This window comes from Camelus bactrianus, chromosome 22 (genome assembly GCF_048773025.1).
Source record: "Camelus bactrianus isolate YW-2024 breed Bactrian camel chromosome 22, ASM4877302v1, whole genome shotgun sequence".
Taxonomy (NCBI): domain Eukaryota; kingdom Metazoa; phylum Chordata; class Mammalia; order Artiodactyla; family Camelidae; genus Camelus; species Camelus bactrianus.
Window position 1 is genome coordinate 5382704 of NC_133560.1, and position 15517 is coordinate 5398220.

Genomic DNA, 15517 nt, shown 5'->3' on the forward strand with positions numbered 1-15517 from the left:
TGATTGGAAAATCACTTGAGAGAATATTCAGTTTATTTTCTTAGAGAGGATTTTAAATTTTTAACACATCCAAAACACTAGGTTTTGTGCTACAAAATTTTACGGCTGAATTTTGTAAGAAATAACTAATTGTGTGTACTTTAACAGATGGAAACTAACTTGGTAATAATAGTACAAAAAATAAAAGCAATGATAATAGCAAAACGATTCAGTACTAGTTATGTGATGTTTTACTATCTTAACTCATTTCCCATTCACTGTAACACTTTTGACTTTGAGCCCCATTTTCCAACTCAAGGAAACGGAGTTGGGAGGCACTGCGTGACTCACCCAAGTCACAGAACTTGTAGATGGAAAGTTCCTCTTACTCCAGGGACCACACTCTGCAAGAAAAATTTATAAACTTTTGAAATACTTATTGACATTGGAAATAGGCATGTAAAGTGTCACCAGCATAAAATTACAGCAGGAATCAAAAAGGAAGATGCTGGTCTTGCTTCTGACATTTCAGGGCAATGTGTGAGCTGGGAAAAAGCTGTTTGGTTGCAGGGTTCATTGGAAACAAATGGCAGAGATTGTGAAACCACAGGAAGCAGGTGGTGGAGAGTCCAATTTTTGGACTCAGAAGAGGAAAGAAGATTACAGACATCACTACAGTGAGTGAGGGTGGGAAACTTGAAAACACAAAAATGCTTGGAGTCAAACCAAAAGTAGTTACCCTGTGATCCAGCAGTCCCACTCCTGGGCATATATCCAGAGGGAACTCTAATTCAAAAAGATACATGCTCCCCAATGTTCACAGCAGCACTATTTACAATAAACAAGACATGGAAACAACCTAAATGTCCATCAACAGATGACTGGATAAAGAAGACGTGGTATATTTATACAATGGAATACTACTCAGCCATAAAAAAGAATAAAATAATGCTATTTGCAGCATCAGCAAAGGACTTGTTTTTGTTATTTTCTCCGTTAGCTTGTTTTTTGGTATCCATTCCTGTTTGATATATATTAATGGTAAAATATTTATAAGATTTGCCATATGTGAATCTTGGTAAAAATAAAATATGGGTGGCCGTAAAGTCTGGAAATGCTGACAATATTTTTTTTAAATAAGTTGAACCCCCTTGACTGTTTCATTGAGGGTAAATTTGCCACAGGTGGAGAGGAGGGCATCCCAGCAAACCTGAGTAACCAGAATGTGTACCTGTTTGAGAAATGCAGCCATTCACATGGCCAGAGGCAGAGGCACAATCATAAAGACTGATCCTGTTCCACGAATGATTATGAACTTGATGGACCTCAAAGGCGCAGGGGTCATTGTGGAGTTTCTGGAACATCTGGGTCTGGATGCTCCTTACTAGGTCCATGGTGTCAGCATGGCAGAAAGAGTAGCTGTACATATTTGGGAACACTTCCAGAACACTGCCTGTGGGAGTTCATTATAAAATGTATGAAATTGAAAACAGCATTGTATCCTATGCCTATCAAGAGGAACAGCGTTTGAGGGTTAATATTGCAGACTGACTACTTTTTCTCTGCCCCCTCCCTTTTTTTTTTATGTTTTGCCCCTTGGAGTATTCATAAATCATCACATCATTGCCGCCCTCCACATTTTGTTCTAGAATACTTGGCTTATTATAATCAGTGTGAGAACTGTTTTAAATATGTCAGTTTTGAAACCAAATGTAATACATCCTGAATATCGTGCAGACAGCCTTTTATCTGTAGATTAAAAATCAGTTCATTTCCAGCAAAATGTTCTCATGAGAAAAATGTCAAAGACAAAGGGCTTGTTTTTGTTAATTTTCTCCGTTAGCTTGTTTTTTGGAATTCATTTCTGTTTGGTCTATATTAATGGTAAAATGTTTATAAGATTTGCTGTATGTGAATCTCAGTAAAAATAAAATACGGGTGGCCATAAAGTCTGGAAATATTGACTTTTTTTTTTTTTTTTTAGCAAGTTGAACCCCCTTAATTGTTTCATTTAGGGTAAAGGTGCAAGTTTATGCCATGGAAATTGGACACACAAATCATTGGAGGGAACGTATGACAGATACACGTGCAATGACTGATGGGAATGTTGCTTTAATGCACATTGTTCATTGTGGTTTTCCACAGCTTATTGAGCTATAAATTGCTAGTGAGGGACAACACATTCACATATCATAAAAATAAACTACTTATTATGGACTTTTTGTCTATGTTTTCAGACTTCATGGCCACCCTGTACAACTTTAATTCAAAGGACTGGATAATAATCCCTCAGTTGAATACTGTTCTAATTCTGTTAAAATAGTCGACTTGAAAAGGATATACTACTCTTTGTAAAGCATTTCTTGTATGAAATTTTCCCTAATTGGTCCCATTTTTTTGATGATCATGAAACTTACCTGCGTAAGTTGCACTTAAAAAAAAAAAATCTGATGCGATACTACAGGACATCCAGGACCATTTTCCATCATTTTGTGATTCAATGACATTGTGAGGGAGTAAAGTAGAAAATTAGTTATACATTTGTAAATTATGAAGAATAGAAACAGGGAATTTTAAAATTGAAATTGACAATTCAGTTCTCTTAGAGGAGGGACTGTAACCCTGTCATTCTGATGGGTAACCTGAGAGGCTCAACCAATGACACAAGTTTGACAGCTAGTGTTACAGTCGATTTTAACAAGACAAGGAAAACTAATTGCTTATGAGCAACAAGAAATATGCATGTAGCATCACTGAAATACACCCTTTGGAAAGGGCTGGGTAAATAACATGAGAAGTTTGATGACTGCTGTACCTTCGTGTACATTAATCGGCGCTTGATGATTACACTTTCTTCAGTTCTGATGTTAAGCTGCGCCTTCTGGTAGTTTTATTAGACCATATGCATGTCTCAAGAATAGATTAAATGATACATTTTGTAAGATTCTAGATGAATCTAGAGAGGACAGAGGAGACAGAAGAGAGGAGATTTGAAGCAAAGGGTCCCTTTTTAGCCTTATAATGAATATGTAATGGAGCCCCATCGCTTAAGTTTTGGAAAATGTCCATTTTAAAAGAATTATTTAAAAAATGAATCCTCCTAAATAGTCTATCAGTTTAAGCTACGTTGGCTAAACATTAGGACTGTCACATCTTGGAAACAGGCGTAACACCATTGGAGGGCATTGCCACATTTTAAGAAAACTTCACATAATTGTTAGTCTGTTTCATTTAAAAGTAAAACAAAGCCCACAAACCTGTTATGTACAAAACAATGTTCTGGTGGCGTGGCCCCCAGGGGGTGAGTGAGACGCCACAGGCCTTCCTGTTGGTTTATTTTACTCCTGGAGCCCATTGGCTGCAGGCTTTTACCTTGCTTCCAAAATAAAGAAACCCACCCTCTGGAGTTCAGACCTTGTCCCCAATGAAATTTTTAAAAATCTGACATTGACACCATTGGCCTGGAAGATGAGTGACACTGGACAAATAAAGTATTTTCTCTCATTGAAGGTTGGCAGCATTTTATTCACATTGAAAATCTGTGATTCTCTAAGCTGGGGGTCAAGCTAACAAAAACCCGTGGAGGAAAGACCTTTGCAGGGCTACGCGTGGCGTGTGTAATTCTTATGTTTAGAGGCAGCGACGTTACAAAAGGACCAAAATTCATAAGTATTTCTCCAAGCAGAGACCACCATTTAGGGCAATGCTGACAAGGTCTGGGTGTCTGGGGGACCTCGGGGAAGGGAGGCAGCCACTGGTCCTCCCCCTGTGCTGCCCGTTTGTTAAGTGGCATCAGATCCACCAGGAAGGCTGACAATGGGTGGCGACTCAGATCCCAAAGCCTGCCTGTGAGGCCTGTGTGCAGGGTCTCTGAGGGGGGGGTCTCCATGTGGGTCTCTGTCAGAGGTCTCTGTGTGGGGACTCCTAGTGGGGGGCCTCCACTGCTGGCCTTACCACACCTTATGCAGGACAAGGGCAGAGGGACTTGCCCCTTCCTGCTTCTTGCTGTTCTAACAGTGTCCCTTCTGTGTGGCTTCTCCCTGCAGGACACTTGGGGTCCCCGCACCCCAGCACTCACCTGTCGGTGGTCCTGAGAGGACGCAGCGGCAGCCAGGCTCAGGGTCCCCACTCTGTGCCCCCCTCCCTTGAGCTCCCAAGGGTGCTCTGTTGACCCAGGTCCCAGCCCCTCCCACAGGTCCTGCGTCCACCCTGCAGGATGGGGCTCGAGGCAGGACCTGGCTCCAGGGAGAAACCACAGTCCTGCGCCTGCTCCCCTCTCCACCCTGGGTCCTGGTCCCATGAGTTGGGGTCTTGACGGGCGTGGGGGCAGGGCCATCCCTGCTGTCACCTGGGTGAGGGGCCCCTCTTGGAACAGGGCTGTCCATCATGGGAGTGACTGTGACATGACGCACCAATCACTCTAGAGCACTGCTCCCCATCTCCCAGCTTCCCGTGTGGCCGGGCCGGGGAGGAAAGCTGGATGGCACCCCAGTCCCCACAGGTCACTTCCGCCCGCTGTGTGACAGGTCCTGTCTGCTGGCCTCTTCCCACTCTGGGCTCTGGGGTAAGCAAAGCTGAGAGCCACGTGAGACTTGCTGTGACCCCGGGACAGTCTCCAGGCCTTTTAAGTCCCGTCTGTCCCCTGGAAGCCTCCTTGGGCCCCGTATGTAGGTAAAGGCCATGGTCCGCCAGTCTGTCCCGAGCTCCCCGTCCTGTGAGAGCTTATTTCACACTCTGTGGAGAAGTGAACCTTCCTGCTTGAGGCTTTGCTGCCTCTGTGAGCCTGGCCCTCAGAGTAGGAGCTGCAGGTGGCTGCCCTGTCTGGGCTCGGGGAGCTGGAGTAGGGGGGACACCCTGGGGTGAGCCCCCAGGCCCTGTCTTCTCCCCTGCAGACCTGTAGATGGTGGTGGGATGCCGGGGGCTCCTTGGTCACTGCAGCATTTACGGGCACCCTGTGCCACCTGCCTCCTCCCCCTGCACCCCCCTGGGGTGCCCAGTGTCCCACCATCAGACGGCGAGGTGACTGCACAGAGTCACAGCCTGGGAGGGGAGGTGGGCGCTGTGGGCAGGGCTGCTCCCTCCTCTGGGGCAGGCTGGACAGGCCCTCAATGTCTTGGGGCTCCCGCCGCACACACCCAGAGCTGGGGGAGCCGCGCTCCTCGTGCTCGCCGCTGCTCCAGGTCCCGAGAAACGCAGAGGGAGGGGATGCTCCCAGCCCATCTCAACCCAGCTTCAGGGTGGGGAGGGCTCAGGGCAGGTGTCATCTCTTCCCACCAAGACATGGCGGGTGTGGAGGGCAAGATTTCTCCCAGCTCTGGACGTGGGGCCAGCGCTGCCCCCTACTCCCTTCCTTAATCTGCCATGTGAACTTGTCTCTGACACTTTCTGGAGACTGAGGGGAATTTCAGCCTCTGCAAACCCCTCCCCACCAGCTGCACAAGTTCAAGGTAGAGAGCGTGTGGGGGAGTAAGGCTGAGCCAGATCCTGTGAGAGGGGAGGTCTTTAGGCTTTGTTCTCCTTGACAGGCCCTGAATGCTTCCATTTGTTTCTGTAATGCTGCTAGTTGTGGGACTTTAAGGAGCAATGAGGGAATTGGGGCGAGGGTGAGAATTCCACGCTGGGGTCAGCCTCCCTCCATGGCCCTGTCGTCCCTTCTGGAAGCCAAGTGCCTGGACATTTCTCCCCAGCAGGACACAGACGCACGCCACACCTCTCATGGGAAAAACACATATGTTTGGGGGAAACAATAAAAATTGTGGTAGGAAGAAGCCATTAGCACAAAGGGGATGTGCTAACCTGAGAAAAAAAGTTTCTCTGCACGGTGTACGTTGTTCCCTGGGGAAGAGTCGCCCTCCCAGGAAGGACGTAGGGAGCGTACCCCGACGGCGCAGGAGAGGCGCGGTTCCGAAGGAGACAGTGCCTCGGACAGTGGGCGGGGTGGCCGGGGAGGCCTGCCATTCCCAGCCCGTGCTGGCAGTGGCCGCCTGGGGGCCCGGGCTCCCCGGGCGGGAAGGCCCACTTGCCGTCTCTGTGGCTGCGACTGGCCCACCTATTCCTGCCGTGACAGCTGTGGCCCTTGGGGGGAGCTCGGGGATCGCAGGGTTTCCCACTCATCACTCTCCTGTGCTCTTGGTAGGAGACAACCCTGTGGTAGCAGTAATGCTGACCCAACAAGGCCTGGGGGTCTCCTTCGTGCCAATTTAACTCTGAGGCATAAGGTCCATGTGCAGGGTGAAGGGCCAGTTTCTCCTCGAGGATCTGCCCCACAGCCGTCACGAGAGCCTCCGCCTCGGGGACCGTGCTGTCTGTAAACGACCGGCTTTGGGCAGGGTCTGGGCTCCGGGCAGTGGCTGAAGCGGGCTTGCCTTTTTGCAGGGGGTCTTTGGGTCCTCTGTCTTTACTGGGGAAAACCCACTGTAGAAGGAGCTTCATATATTTCCTGAAGGAGCTTTCCGACGGAGCCTGTCCCTTCCTCAGCTGGCGGGCCTCGCTTCTTTGGGAGTCTGCTGATTCCTCTTTCCGGCTGGGGCGGCTCAGCCCCCGGGCCTGGTGGGCCTTGCGCTCTGCCGGCCCTTTTTTATGCTGTGCTGGCCGGGGCCTCCTATAATCCTCTTGCTCATCAGTGGGGCCAGACTTCTTCCTCTGGCTCTTTGATGGGGCCTGCTGTCCCCAGGGCTCCTGCGGTCCCCAACTGCTCCCTCCACTGGAGCTCAGGTCATAGAGCGCCTGGGAAACTGACATGTCCCCACTGGACAAGGTCTGGGAATGAGACAGAGATTCCTCAGCAGCCAAGATGTCTGCGGCAAGGGACATATCTGAGTGACAGTCTTGAAGAAGGGTGCTGGTGGCACAATCTTGAAGGAGCACCCCAGTTTCACAGTCCAGAAGGAGCACCCCCATGTGCTGTTGCTCTGGTTTTGCGAATCTTTGGCCCTCAAGCTTCCGAAGCTGTGCGTCCAAGTATACATCTTCTGGAGTTAGGACCACGGACTGTGTACTTAATGAGAGGCTTTTTTTGGGCCTTGGAGACCAGGACTCCTTCTGATCCACATTCGTGCTTTGGGATCTAATCATCATACCAGGGTCCAAAATACTTTTCCAAGCAGGGTCCGTGTCTTGGGCCTTGGAAGACTGGGGCCACTTGTCAAGGTCCACTACTGTTACGCTACCGCAGGAGTCCAGTGAGGCCCGTCCCCCAGTCTCTCCCCTTGGCTCATCCCTGGCCACTGGCGGACTCGGACTGGGCTGTTGCAGGCTGCCTTTCTCAGCCCCCATGACAGACTCATTGTGCCAGATTCTGCCTATAAACTTGTATGTGACAGCCTGAGAAGGTAACTTGTCCCCCTGTCCAATCAGAGAGGCCTCAGGGGGCTCACGGACATCGCCAGGCGGGCTCCCTCCCAGGCCCCCCGGGAGTTTCTCACAGGGACATGAGGGGGCAAGGAGGGGGCTCAGCAGCATGGAAGCTGACTCTGCGGTTCTGACGCTCTCTTCCGGTTGGGGCTGAGGCGGCTTTTCCAGGACCTCGGTTAGCTGGGGTTTTGCGTGGCCCCCAGATTCACAGGTGACTTCCACGATGGAGCTGGGGACGGCCATGGGGTGAGCTTTTTTCAACTTAAAGAGAGTTAGGAACTTGAGGGCCTTGCGGAGTAAACTCCAACTGTGCTTCACCCGAAACCTGATAATATGTGCTTCCAGCACCTGCTGAATGCACGGACTAAGGACCAGAGACTCATGGGAGGTGTTCATGCAGGGTTCCCAATCCTGGGGGGGTTCTGGACTTCCTGCTCCCTTATGAGAATTTGACTCTTCAGGAAGGTCTAAGACAGGGTTGGCGGCAGTCCTTGAACAATGTACACTCATATGGATGTGACCCTCGTGGGTGTGCTCCACTGTCCTGCCCAAAAGGACTCCCAAGACGTCTTCTGGATGCTTCCTGCCTAGGCTCAAGTCTCTGTTTGACTCAGTCTTTATGCCCAAGTCACTTTTTAACTCAGCCTTCATGCTTGGAACCTTCGGTGAGTGGCTGGCTGAGGTCACATATATGTCTCTTAGGATCCTTCCCACACTATGGCCTACAGCATTGTGCAAGCCCTTCCCCGGCAGGATCCTTGTGGGGCACCTGGACCCCATCTTCTGTGCATCCCAGCTCCCCTGGCCTATAAACGCAGAGGGCTTTGAGGGCCCCATCATGCCCTGTGCCTGGCAAGGCCCCGGGAATGTGCCCTGAGGCTCCATCAGTTTCTGAGACACTTGGCTTCTGAAGGGCAGTCTGCTCTGTTGTGGCATGAACCTTTGCTGAAGGTGTTGCTCCAATTTCTCCCGAACCCCAGGGCTGATGAAGTCCCCGGGAGGGACTGAGACAGAGCTGTGGGCCCAGGAGGCCCTGCTGCCCTGGGGGAGGTGGGGAGGGGCTTGGCTAAAGACTTGCTGGGATTTTTTAACCACAGAGGGTAGCGTCTTCTCCCTTTCTAATTGTTTTTTCAAACAGTGACTTTCCAGATTTTGCACTGCAGTTGACATGAACAATTGTGCCTTATTTTGGACTGTAGGGCAAGATACATCACAGTACCTAGCCTGGGGCTGAGAAGAAGGTGGTAGGATTGGAAAAGAGTGTGTGCAGTGGGCCATCTCAAACTGAGCCAGAGATGGGGGGTGGAATTGGGGCGTGGTTGGGGTCAAGGGTTGGGGTTGGGTCTGGGTCTCCACCTGAGCCAGAGGTGGGGGCTGACATTGGGGTCTGGTTGGAGTCAAGGGTTGGGGTTGGGCCTGGGCCAGAGGGTAGGGCAAAGGCTGAGCCAGCGAGAGATGTGAAGTGATTTTAGCTTGATTTTGGAGTGGTTCATTGAATAAGACAGAGGGTAACTTTGGAGAGGAATCAGCAACTGTGACAGGAGCCACCAGAGACTCACTGTGCAGAAAGGGGAGACCCCAGAAGAGCTGGCTGCATGTCCGCTGTAGCTGGACCCCCCGAGTGTTGAGATATGTGGCCTTCTCAGGACCAAGCAGCTCTGCTGGTTGGCCTTTTATGCTCCAGAAGTGTTGGCGATGCCTGGGGTCCAGGGACTTGAACGTATTCGCCAAAGAATCCAGGTGGTAGCCTGGTCCCTCCTCCTTTTCTTTCTCCTTCCAAATCTTCAGTCCTGCCCTCTTGGTGATTAGTATCTCCAGCAGCTTCTGGACATCTGGGGTGACAAAGGGAAGGCCACTAGCCTTTACCTGTCTGCTTGCGGGGTCTTCCCAGAACGGGGCCTCTGGTGGGTGACAAGACAGGTGCCCTTGCTGGGACTCAAAACGTGTCAAGGTGGAGAGCCTCCAGGCTTTGGAAGCCACCTGCCACCAAGGCAGCTCTGGAATGGGACAGCTGGAGCCGTCGAGGCCTGAGATGGGTGGTGCCCACGTGATGCGTGGAGATGAGCTGCATGGGATGGTGCCCCGTGGGAGTGCCAGCGGGTCACGCTGAGGTCTTGGAGTGGAGTCTGGTGGCAGTGGGGCAGAGGGGGCTGTCAGAGGGGGCGAGCAGGCCCTGGCATCAGGAGGAGATGGGGGCGAAGGGGAAGGAGCAAGCGGCCGGGATGAAAGGCTGTCCAGGGAAAGGAAAGGCTCCGGTGACGGACAAGCACTTGAGGGTAAGTCCAAATGAATGGAAACTGGCGCGATCACTGAGTCTGGCGAAAGGGTGGAGGCCAGAGGTGGAAGGTGCTTGGTGAGAGGAGCCGGGAACATGGCGGAAACGGCCTCTTCCCTGCACGGCTGCTGGGCTCCAGCAGGCTCTGCTTTGCACACCTTGTCAGGGGGCTCTTGGCCGTAGAGATGTTGAAAGCCGCCCTTGTCAGGGAATCTCTCCAGGTGGCTGCAGGAGACAGATGGCACAGGCTGCAGCCAGGAGCTGGCAGGGCCAGGACGGCTGGGCAGGCCAAGTAGGGGTGGGCATTGGAGGCCCATGGCCCTCCACAGCGCCCACACTGACTTCACAATGCTCCTGCTGTCCTTCTCTACCCCCAGGGCTTTAGCCATCCCCCATCCCCAGGGCTCCCCCTCCCAGGTCAGCCCCAAGCTGCCTGCAGCCCTGGGGTCACCCCATAAGCTCCGGGAGGAAGGAGAACCCGGGAGAGGAAGGGAAATTACCTTTGCAGGAGTGAAACCAGGCCCCGAACCTCTTCCAGCTCCTCCAGACAGTCTCTGCAAGCTGGAAATCAGGAGGCTGGGTCGCGGGGTGAAGGTGGGAGCCTAGGGGCCTTGCAGCAGGCTGAGTGCCGTGTCCCTCTCTAGGGGACATCACTGGGAGGCTGGAGCCCAAGCACCAGCACCCAAGGCTGCCTGATCCCTGACAGTGATGGAGAAAACCCACAAATGGGTTTATCATTTACGAAGCGCTTCCACATCCATCCCCCCGAGGCCCTGACAGCCCTCTGTGGGGGCTGCAGGGCAGGGGTCACCTCACGGAGGAATCTGAGCAAAGTTAAACAGCACAGTTACACCTGGAGGTCCCACCTCCCCGCCTAGGCCCCGCTGGCCCCCTGCGGCCCGCACGCCTGCGGCCCACACCCCTTCCCAGGCCCCTCACAGCTTCGTTCCGTTCCGAGCGTGGAATCTAGAAAGTATCTGGGTTCTGCTCTCCTTCCCAGGAGCCGCCCACAGGGTTCAGCTTCTGAGGGACAGACTCTGCCACTGGCGTCCTCATCCTCGGAGACCGTGGAGCTGGGCCCTCAGGGCTGGGGGTGGGGGCTGACTCTCGGGCACACGGGGCTGAACGGAGCTGCTTACCTTCCAAAGCTCCGTTTTTCTTCCAACTCCTGCTCCTGCCCTTCGGCGGATGCTGAGAGACAAGGGGGAACAAGGGGCTGGGGTCCGGCTCTCACTCTACCCTCTCCCGGCAGGCGCCAGACTCCCGCGTCCACGCATAGTGCAATTTTTCTGCATCAAACAGGGCTCTGTGGGTTTTCTTCCCTTTCACTCTTTTTTAAAGTGGATAAAAGTATTTTCTGTTTTACTTCATCAGAGAACGTGAAGAAGGATTTCCTACGCGAGGCCCACCCTGGAATTCTTCCGTCACTGCTCCTCTGCTCAGGAAACACGCACTCCGACCTGCAGGTGCGTCTGGGCTCTGTCAGGTGGGCCCTGCTTCCCGAGGCCAGGGCCCCCCTGCAGCCCCAGTCGGAGGCTCTGGGGGCCTCAGCACTGCCCTCAGATCAGCCCTGACCAGGGAGAGTCTTGTCCCAGACACCTGTTCACGGCCGGTGAGCCGGGGCTCAGGGGCCTGACCTCTGGCTGAGGCTGAACTCCCAGTATCCAGTCCTTAGCCACCGGTCACTGCGTTTGGGACTCGCCCTGGAGCCCTCTACCCTCCCTGGAAGACTGGCCTGAGCTCTCTGGCTGGAAATCCCGGTGCCCAGTCCAGCCCCTGCCCAGCCCAGCTGGTGCCTGAGGGCTGCTGTTCTGTTCTTCCCCAAGGATAGAAGTCCTAGTCTTTCCCATCTCAGAAGGCCCTCACCTCAATTCAGAAAAGTAGAAATAATAATAGGAAAAAGGAGAGATAATCATGTGCTTTTGTGTCCAAGCCAAGCATTCCTTACCTTCCTGAAGCTTCCGTGCTTCCTAGGAGGTGGTGCGGGCAGACCATCCTGGAAGCAGGAGATTATTAGGAAGAAGAGCCCCAGTCCACACAGGGCGCCCAGGATGATGTCAGGCACCCGAAACGCGCAGCTGGAGCTCAGGCACGTGTCCAAAGTGCTTTTCAGAGAAAAGAGATAATTCTCCATCGTCTGAACCACACTGCTGCCCTTAGGCAACTGAGCACAGGGGTGTACGTGGGGACTAAAGTCCTAGGCCCGCATCACAGCTGTGGTCTGGTCACAAAGGGCTCCTGAGCTGGGGAGGGAGCTGGACCACACCCCAACCACCCAGCCCGGCAGCTCCGCTCATCCGTCCTTCTGAGCCAGCCAACGCTGCCTTCTCACCCTGAGGCAGGCGTTAGCCAGTTTTCTTTTAATTCCACCTGGAACCCAGATAACAATGGATTCCTTTAAGATCTCCACTTGAATTCCATTAATAGCTCTTAAAAATCTGGAGTTGTCCCTGGAAATTTGGTTAATTCTGGGGGATTTTTACTCAGGATGGCCTTGTCTGTAACTCCAAATATAAATCAAAAATAAATCTAACATGCTATATTGGTCACCACAATAGGATACCCCCCTTCTCACCCTACTATCAAAAATATTATGATTAAAATAATTATATTCTTCTCTTTTTTCTATGAAAATGATCTTATAAATTTACAATGCCTTTATTAGTTTCCAAGACTCAGAAGCAAAGCTGTTAGAAACTTTTCACATAGTATGTTTGTGCCCTGCATCAACTCAGACATAGAACTTAAACTTTTTTTCTTCTTGAGCCATGTGAATTTTCAAAACTTTCAAAAATTTTAAAAAGTTTCAGTTACTCTTCACTATATTGAGCTACAGGGACTTAAAACTTAAGTATTCAAAATGTATAGAGCTAGATTATAAAGCAAATTGAAATAGTTAAACCTTCAAAGTATATTTTTCATAAATTTCTAACATCTTTGTTAGATGCTTAGGCTGCTTAGACATCTGGCCCCTAGGCAGCAGCATTTAAAGAATGCAGATATATACCATCCTGTGGGACTGTCAGCACACGCTCTGCTGGCCACCAGTGCCACTGAGCTGGAGGCGTCTTCCCAGCAGCAGCCACAAAACTCAAGGCCCCAGAAAAGTGTGTGAGCTCATTTCTGAGAGATGCTGGCCAGTTGTCGTGAGGCAGAGGGAGAATGCCGATATGGCGTCCAGCGACCCACGTTCCCCAAGATCAGCTCTGCAGACCCTTAAGTGTGCGCCAAACTTGAAGCCTCTCCCTCAGGCCGAAGCTCCTGGACCAGCAAATAGGCCTCTTTCAGAGAAAGACTGGGATGACTTTTAGTCTGCTGTCTGGGCAATGCCCTGGGGGCGGTAACCTGCTGAAGTGTCTCTCTGAGACCAGGAATGCAAGCCCTGCCTTGTCTCCAGAGCCAGGTGGTCAAGGGCTTCCCTGAGCCTAGCTGCAGAAATCAGGCCCCAGATGCCTATAAAGCTTCCTCCTGGTGGACACTGGTGCTCTGGGGTGTGGTGGAGGCGGCACACGAGCATGCTGCCTGCTGCCTGCAGCAAGAGGGGGTGCTGTGGGAAGGGGGTCCCCAACAGAAAAAGAAAAAAAGGAGACAGCACATGTTGTCTAGAGCAAGGCAGAGGAAGAGCACCAAGATTCTGTGCCCCCAGTCCCCGTCCCCAAGTGCCCCATTAGGCTCTGAGATGTGTGTATGAGATGGTCGCCCCTCGGGCCGATGCTGTAATACATGCAAATGAGTCTCTTTTGCTTACAGTCTGAACACCACGGGCCACCCCTGCCCTGGGCCCTTGGACAGACGTGTCCGGTGGATGTGCGCTGTAGGAGATGCTTCTTAGCTCACTACAGTCCTGGGGTTTTATAGACGCAATCCCTGGTGGTTTTCAAAACTGGAAGCTTTGGGCGCTCATTTCTCAGATGTGGGTCTTAAAAGTTAGGGTGCCTGATGTGGGGCTCACACCCTTTGCTCCTCTGGGGGAGTCTCCTAGTTTTGAGTTTCACCCGAGTTGTGTGTTGCAGTGCCAGGGCTGGAATTTATCATGACACTTGTCCCTTCTCCTAGCTGCTTATCTGAAATTGCTGAATGTGTGGTCATTTTGTTTGTTTCTTTCCTCTGATATGACTGATTAGATTCCAGATATTCATGGTCCTATGAAGTTCTGTCCAGTGGGCCTGGACGCATAACTGTGGCCTCTCCTGATGTGACAACAATGGACTCTTTGCTTGTCCCCAGTCTGCCGGAGGCCTGGAGGAGCCAGGCCTCACCTGACACCTGGCAAGTGCCTGCTCAGGTGAGTTTCACTCACTTGGATCCCAGGGCAGAAAGTTCTAGGTCCCCATCTCTTTTTCTGTGAAGTCCAAGGCTGTAAGCAGGAGGCGAGGACACCACTCACCTAGCAGCTTTGCATGCTTTAGAAATACCTGCATTTTTAACCTGTAAATGCTCAGACACAAGATAGCGTAAACAGATTGGTTCTCATGATGGTGACGTACGTGTGGCCGTTGCCGGCTGTGGGTACTTCCACAGCTGGTAGACAGATGCTGGGCATCAGGCAGAAGGATTTATCCTTTCTTCCAAATTGTTTTCTTAAAAAGTATCTTTAATTTTATCCCATCTAAGTAAATAGATGCACCTAATATTTCCTAAGCTCCTTTATGACTGTTGTATTACTGTACACTTAAGTATTTAATCTAAACATCAGTGTTATGTTTTAATTGTTGAAATACCATAATCGCCAACTACCTTTTGGTAATGCCTAGGGGAGAAAACACCTGTCAGTCTTTTGAAATCCTGGCATTCCCAGTGTATTTTATTTATTTTGATGGCAAGACAATGATGAAGACACTTCTGTGTGCTTAGCTTCAACACATTGATTTATTTCTTCTTTAATAGTTGAGTTACACTAAGTGCCTTGCTGGACATTTAGGTCTCTTCTGGTACAGAATGTATTTTAAATAATATGTGGAGAATGTTTAAATAATATGTAGAGAACGTTTTTATTATATACGATGGTTTTTCATTGGTGGCAGATTGTAACTCATCCCAGTGTGTGACTGGGTAAACTGAGGCAAGCACTGACATTTTAAGTCCATACATGAGCTTAAGGGCGTTCGGTGTTAGGAGGAAACGAAATACCAACCATGTGCTCACAAAATCTCCACAAGTAAATGATACACAAAACAGCAAATATCCCTTTCCACAGGGCTTCCTCACTTCTGATTTCAAGAGCTGCCTGTTGACCTGTTCACCTTTCCCCGCTCCCTGCCCTCGCAGATGTCTCGATGGAAACACAGTCCTGGGAAGGAGCCACGCCTGGTGTCGTCAGGAGCCCCCTTATAAGACACCTGCGGTCCTTCTCTTTCCAGTCTTAAGCTGTTCACGTTCAGAACTACAACCAATGCTGCCTTCTGTGGTTTAACTGTGGGTAACGTAGGTATCTGTTCAACCTCCGTGCCCTGGTGGAGGGCACCCCCTTGGTCCTCGTGCTTCCGGGACCTGAGCTTCTGCCCACAGGGAGTGCCGGCCTCCGGGGCCCACCTTCCAACGTGCCGCTGCTCTGACACGGCGCTCGTTTGTGCCTCTCCCCCGTCAGACCAACGCAACATTAGGAAAGCAAGGGGCACAGTCTCCCCGGGTCTCTTGGGTAACTTTGTGCTGGGTTCAACGGCTATGTTCTTTCCTGCTGTGCTGGGGGCGTTGTGGGAACTGGCAACAGCACACAGCTCAACGAGACACATCTGCGAGGTCTGAGCATCGCGTAACAACAGAACAACGCAGCTTTTGGTCTCTCTAGGACTCGGGCGGAGGGCTGGGCACTGCCGCTGTCTGAGCGCCACTGGGTCTGGAGCAGGCGGAGGTGAGGGAGGCACAGGGGGCCGAGGGGGCTGGGCCAGAGGTTACAACCTTCCAGTGGAA

General features: G+C 51.4%; 1 protein-coding gene across 1 annotated transcript; it reads right to left on the reverse strand.

Annotated features, from left to right (window-relative positions):
* Window positions 1-5751: 5751 nt before the first annotated feature.
* On the reverse strand, window positions 5752-9996 carry LOC141574708 (spermatogenesis-associated protein 31E1-like). The gene has a single exon (XM_074351427.1). It carries the CDS (start codon window positions 9994-9996, stop codon window positions 5752-5754), a length of 4245 nt encoding a protein of 1414 aa, XP_074207528.1.
* Window positions 9997-15517: the final 5521 nt, after the last annotated feature.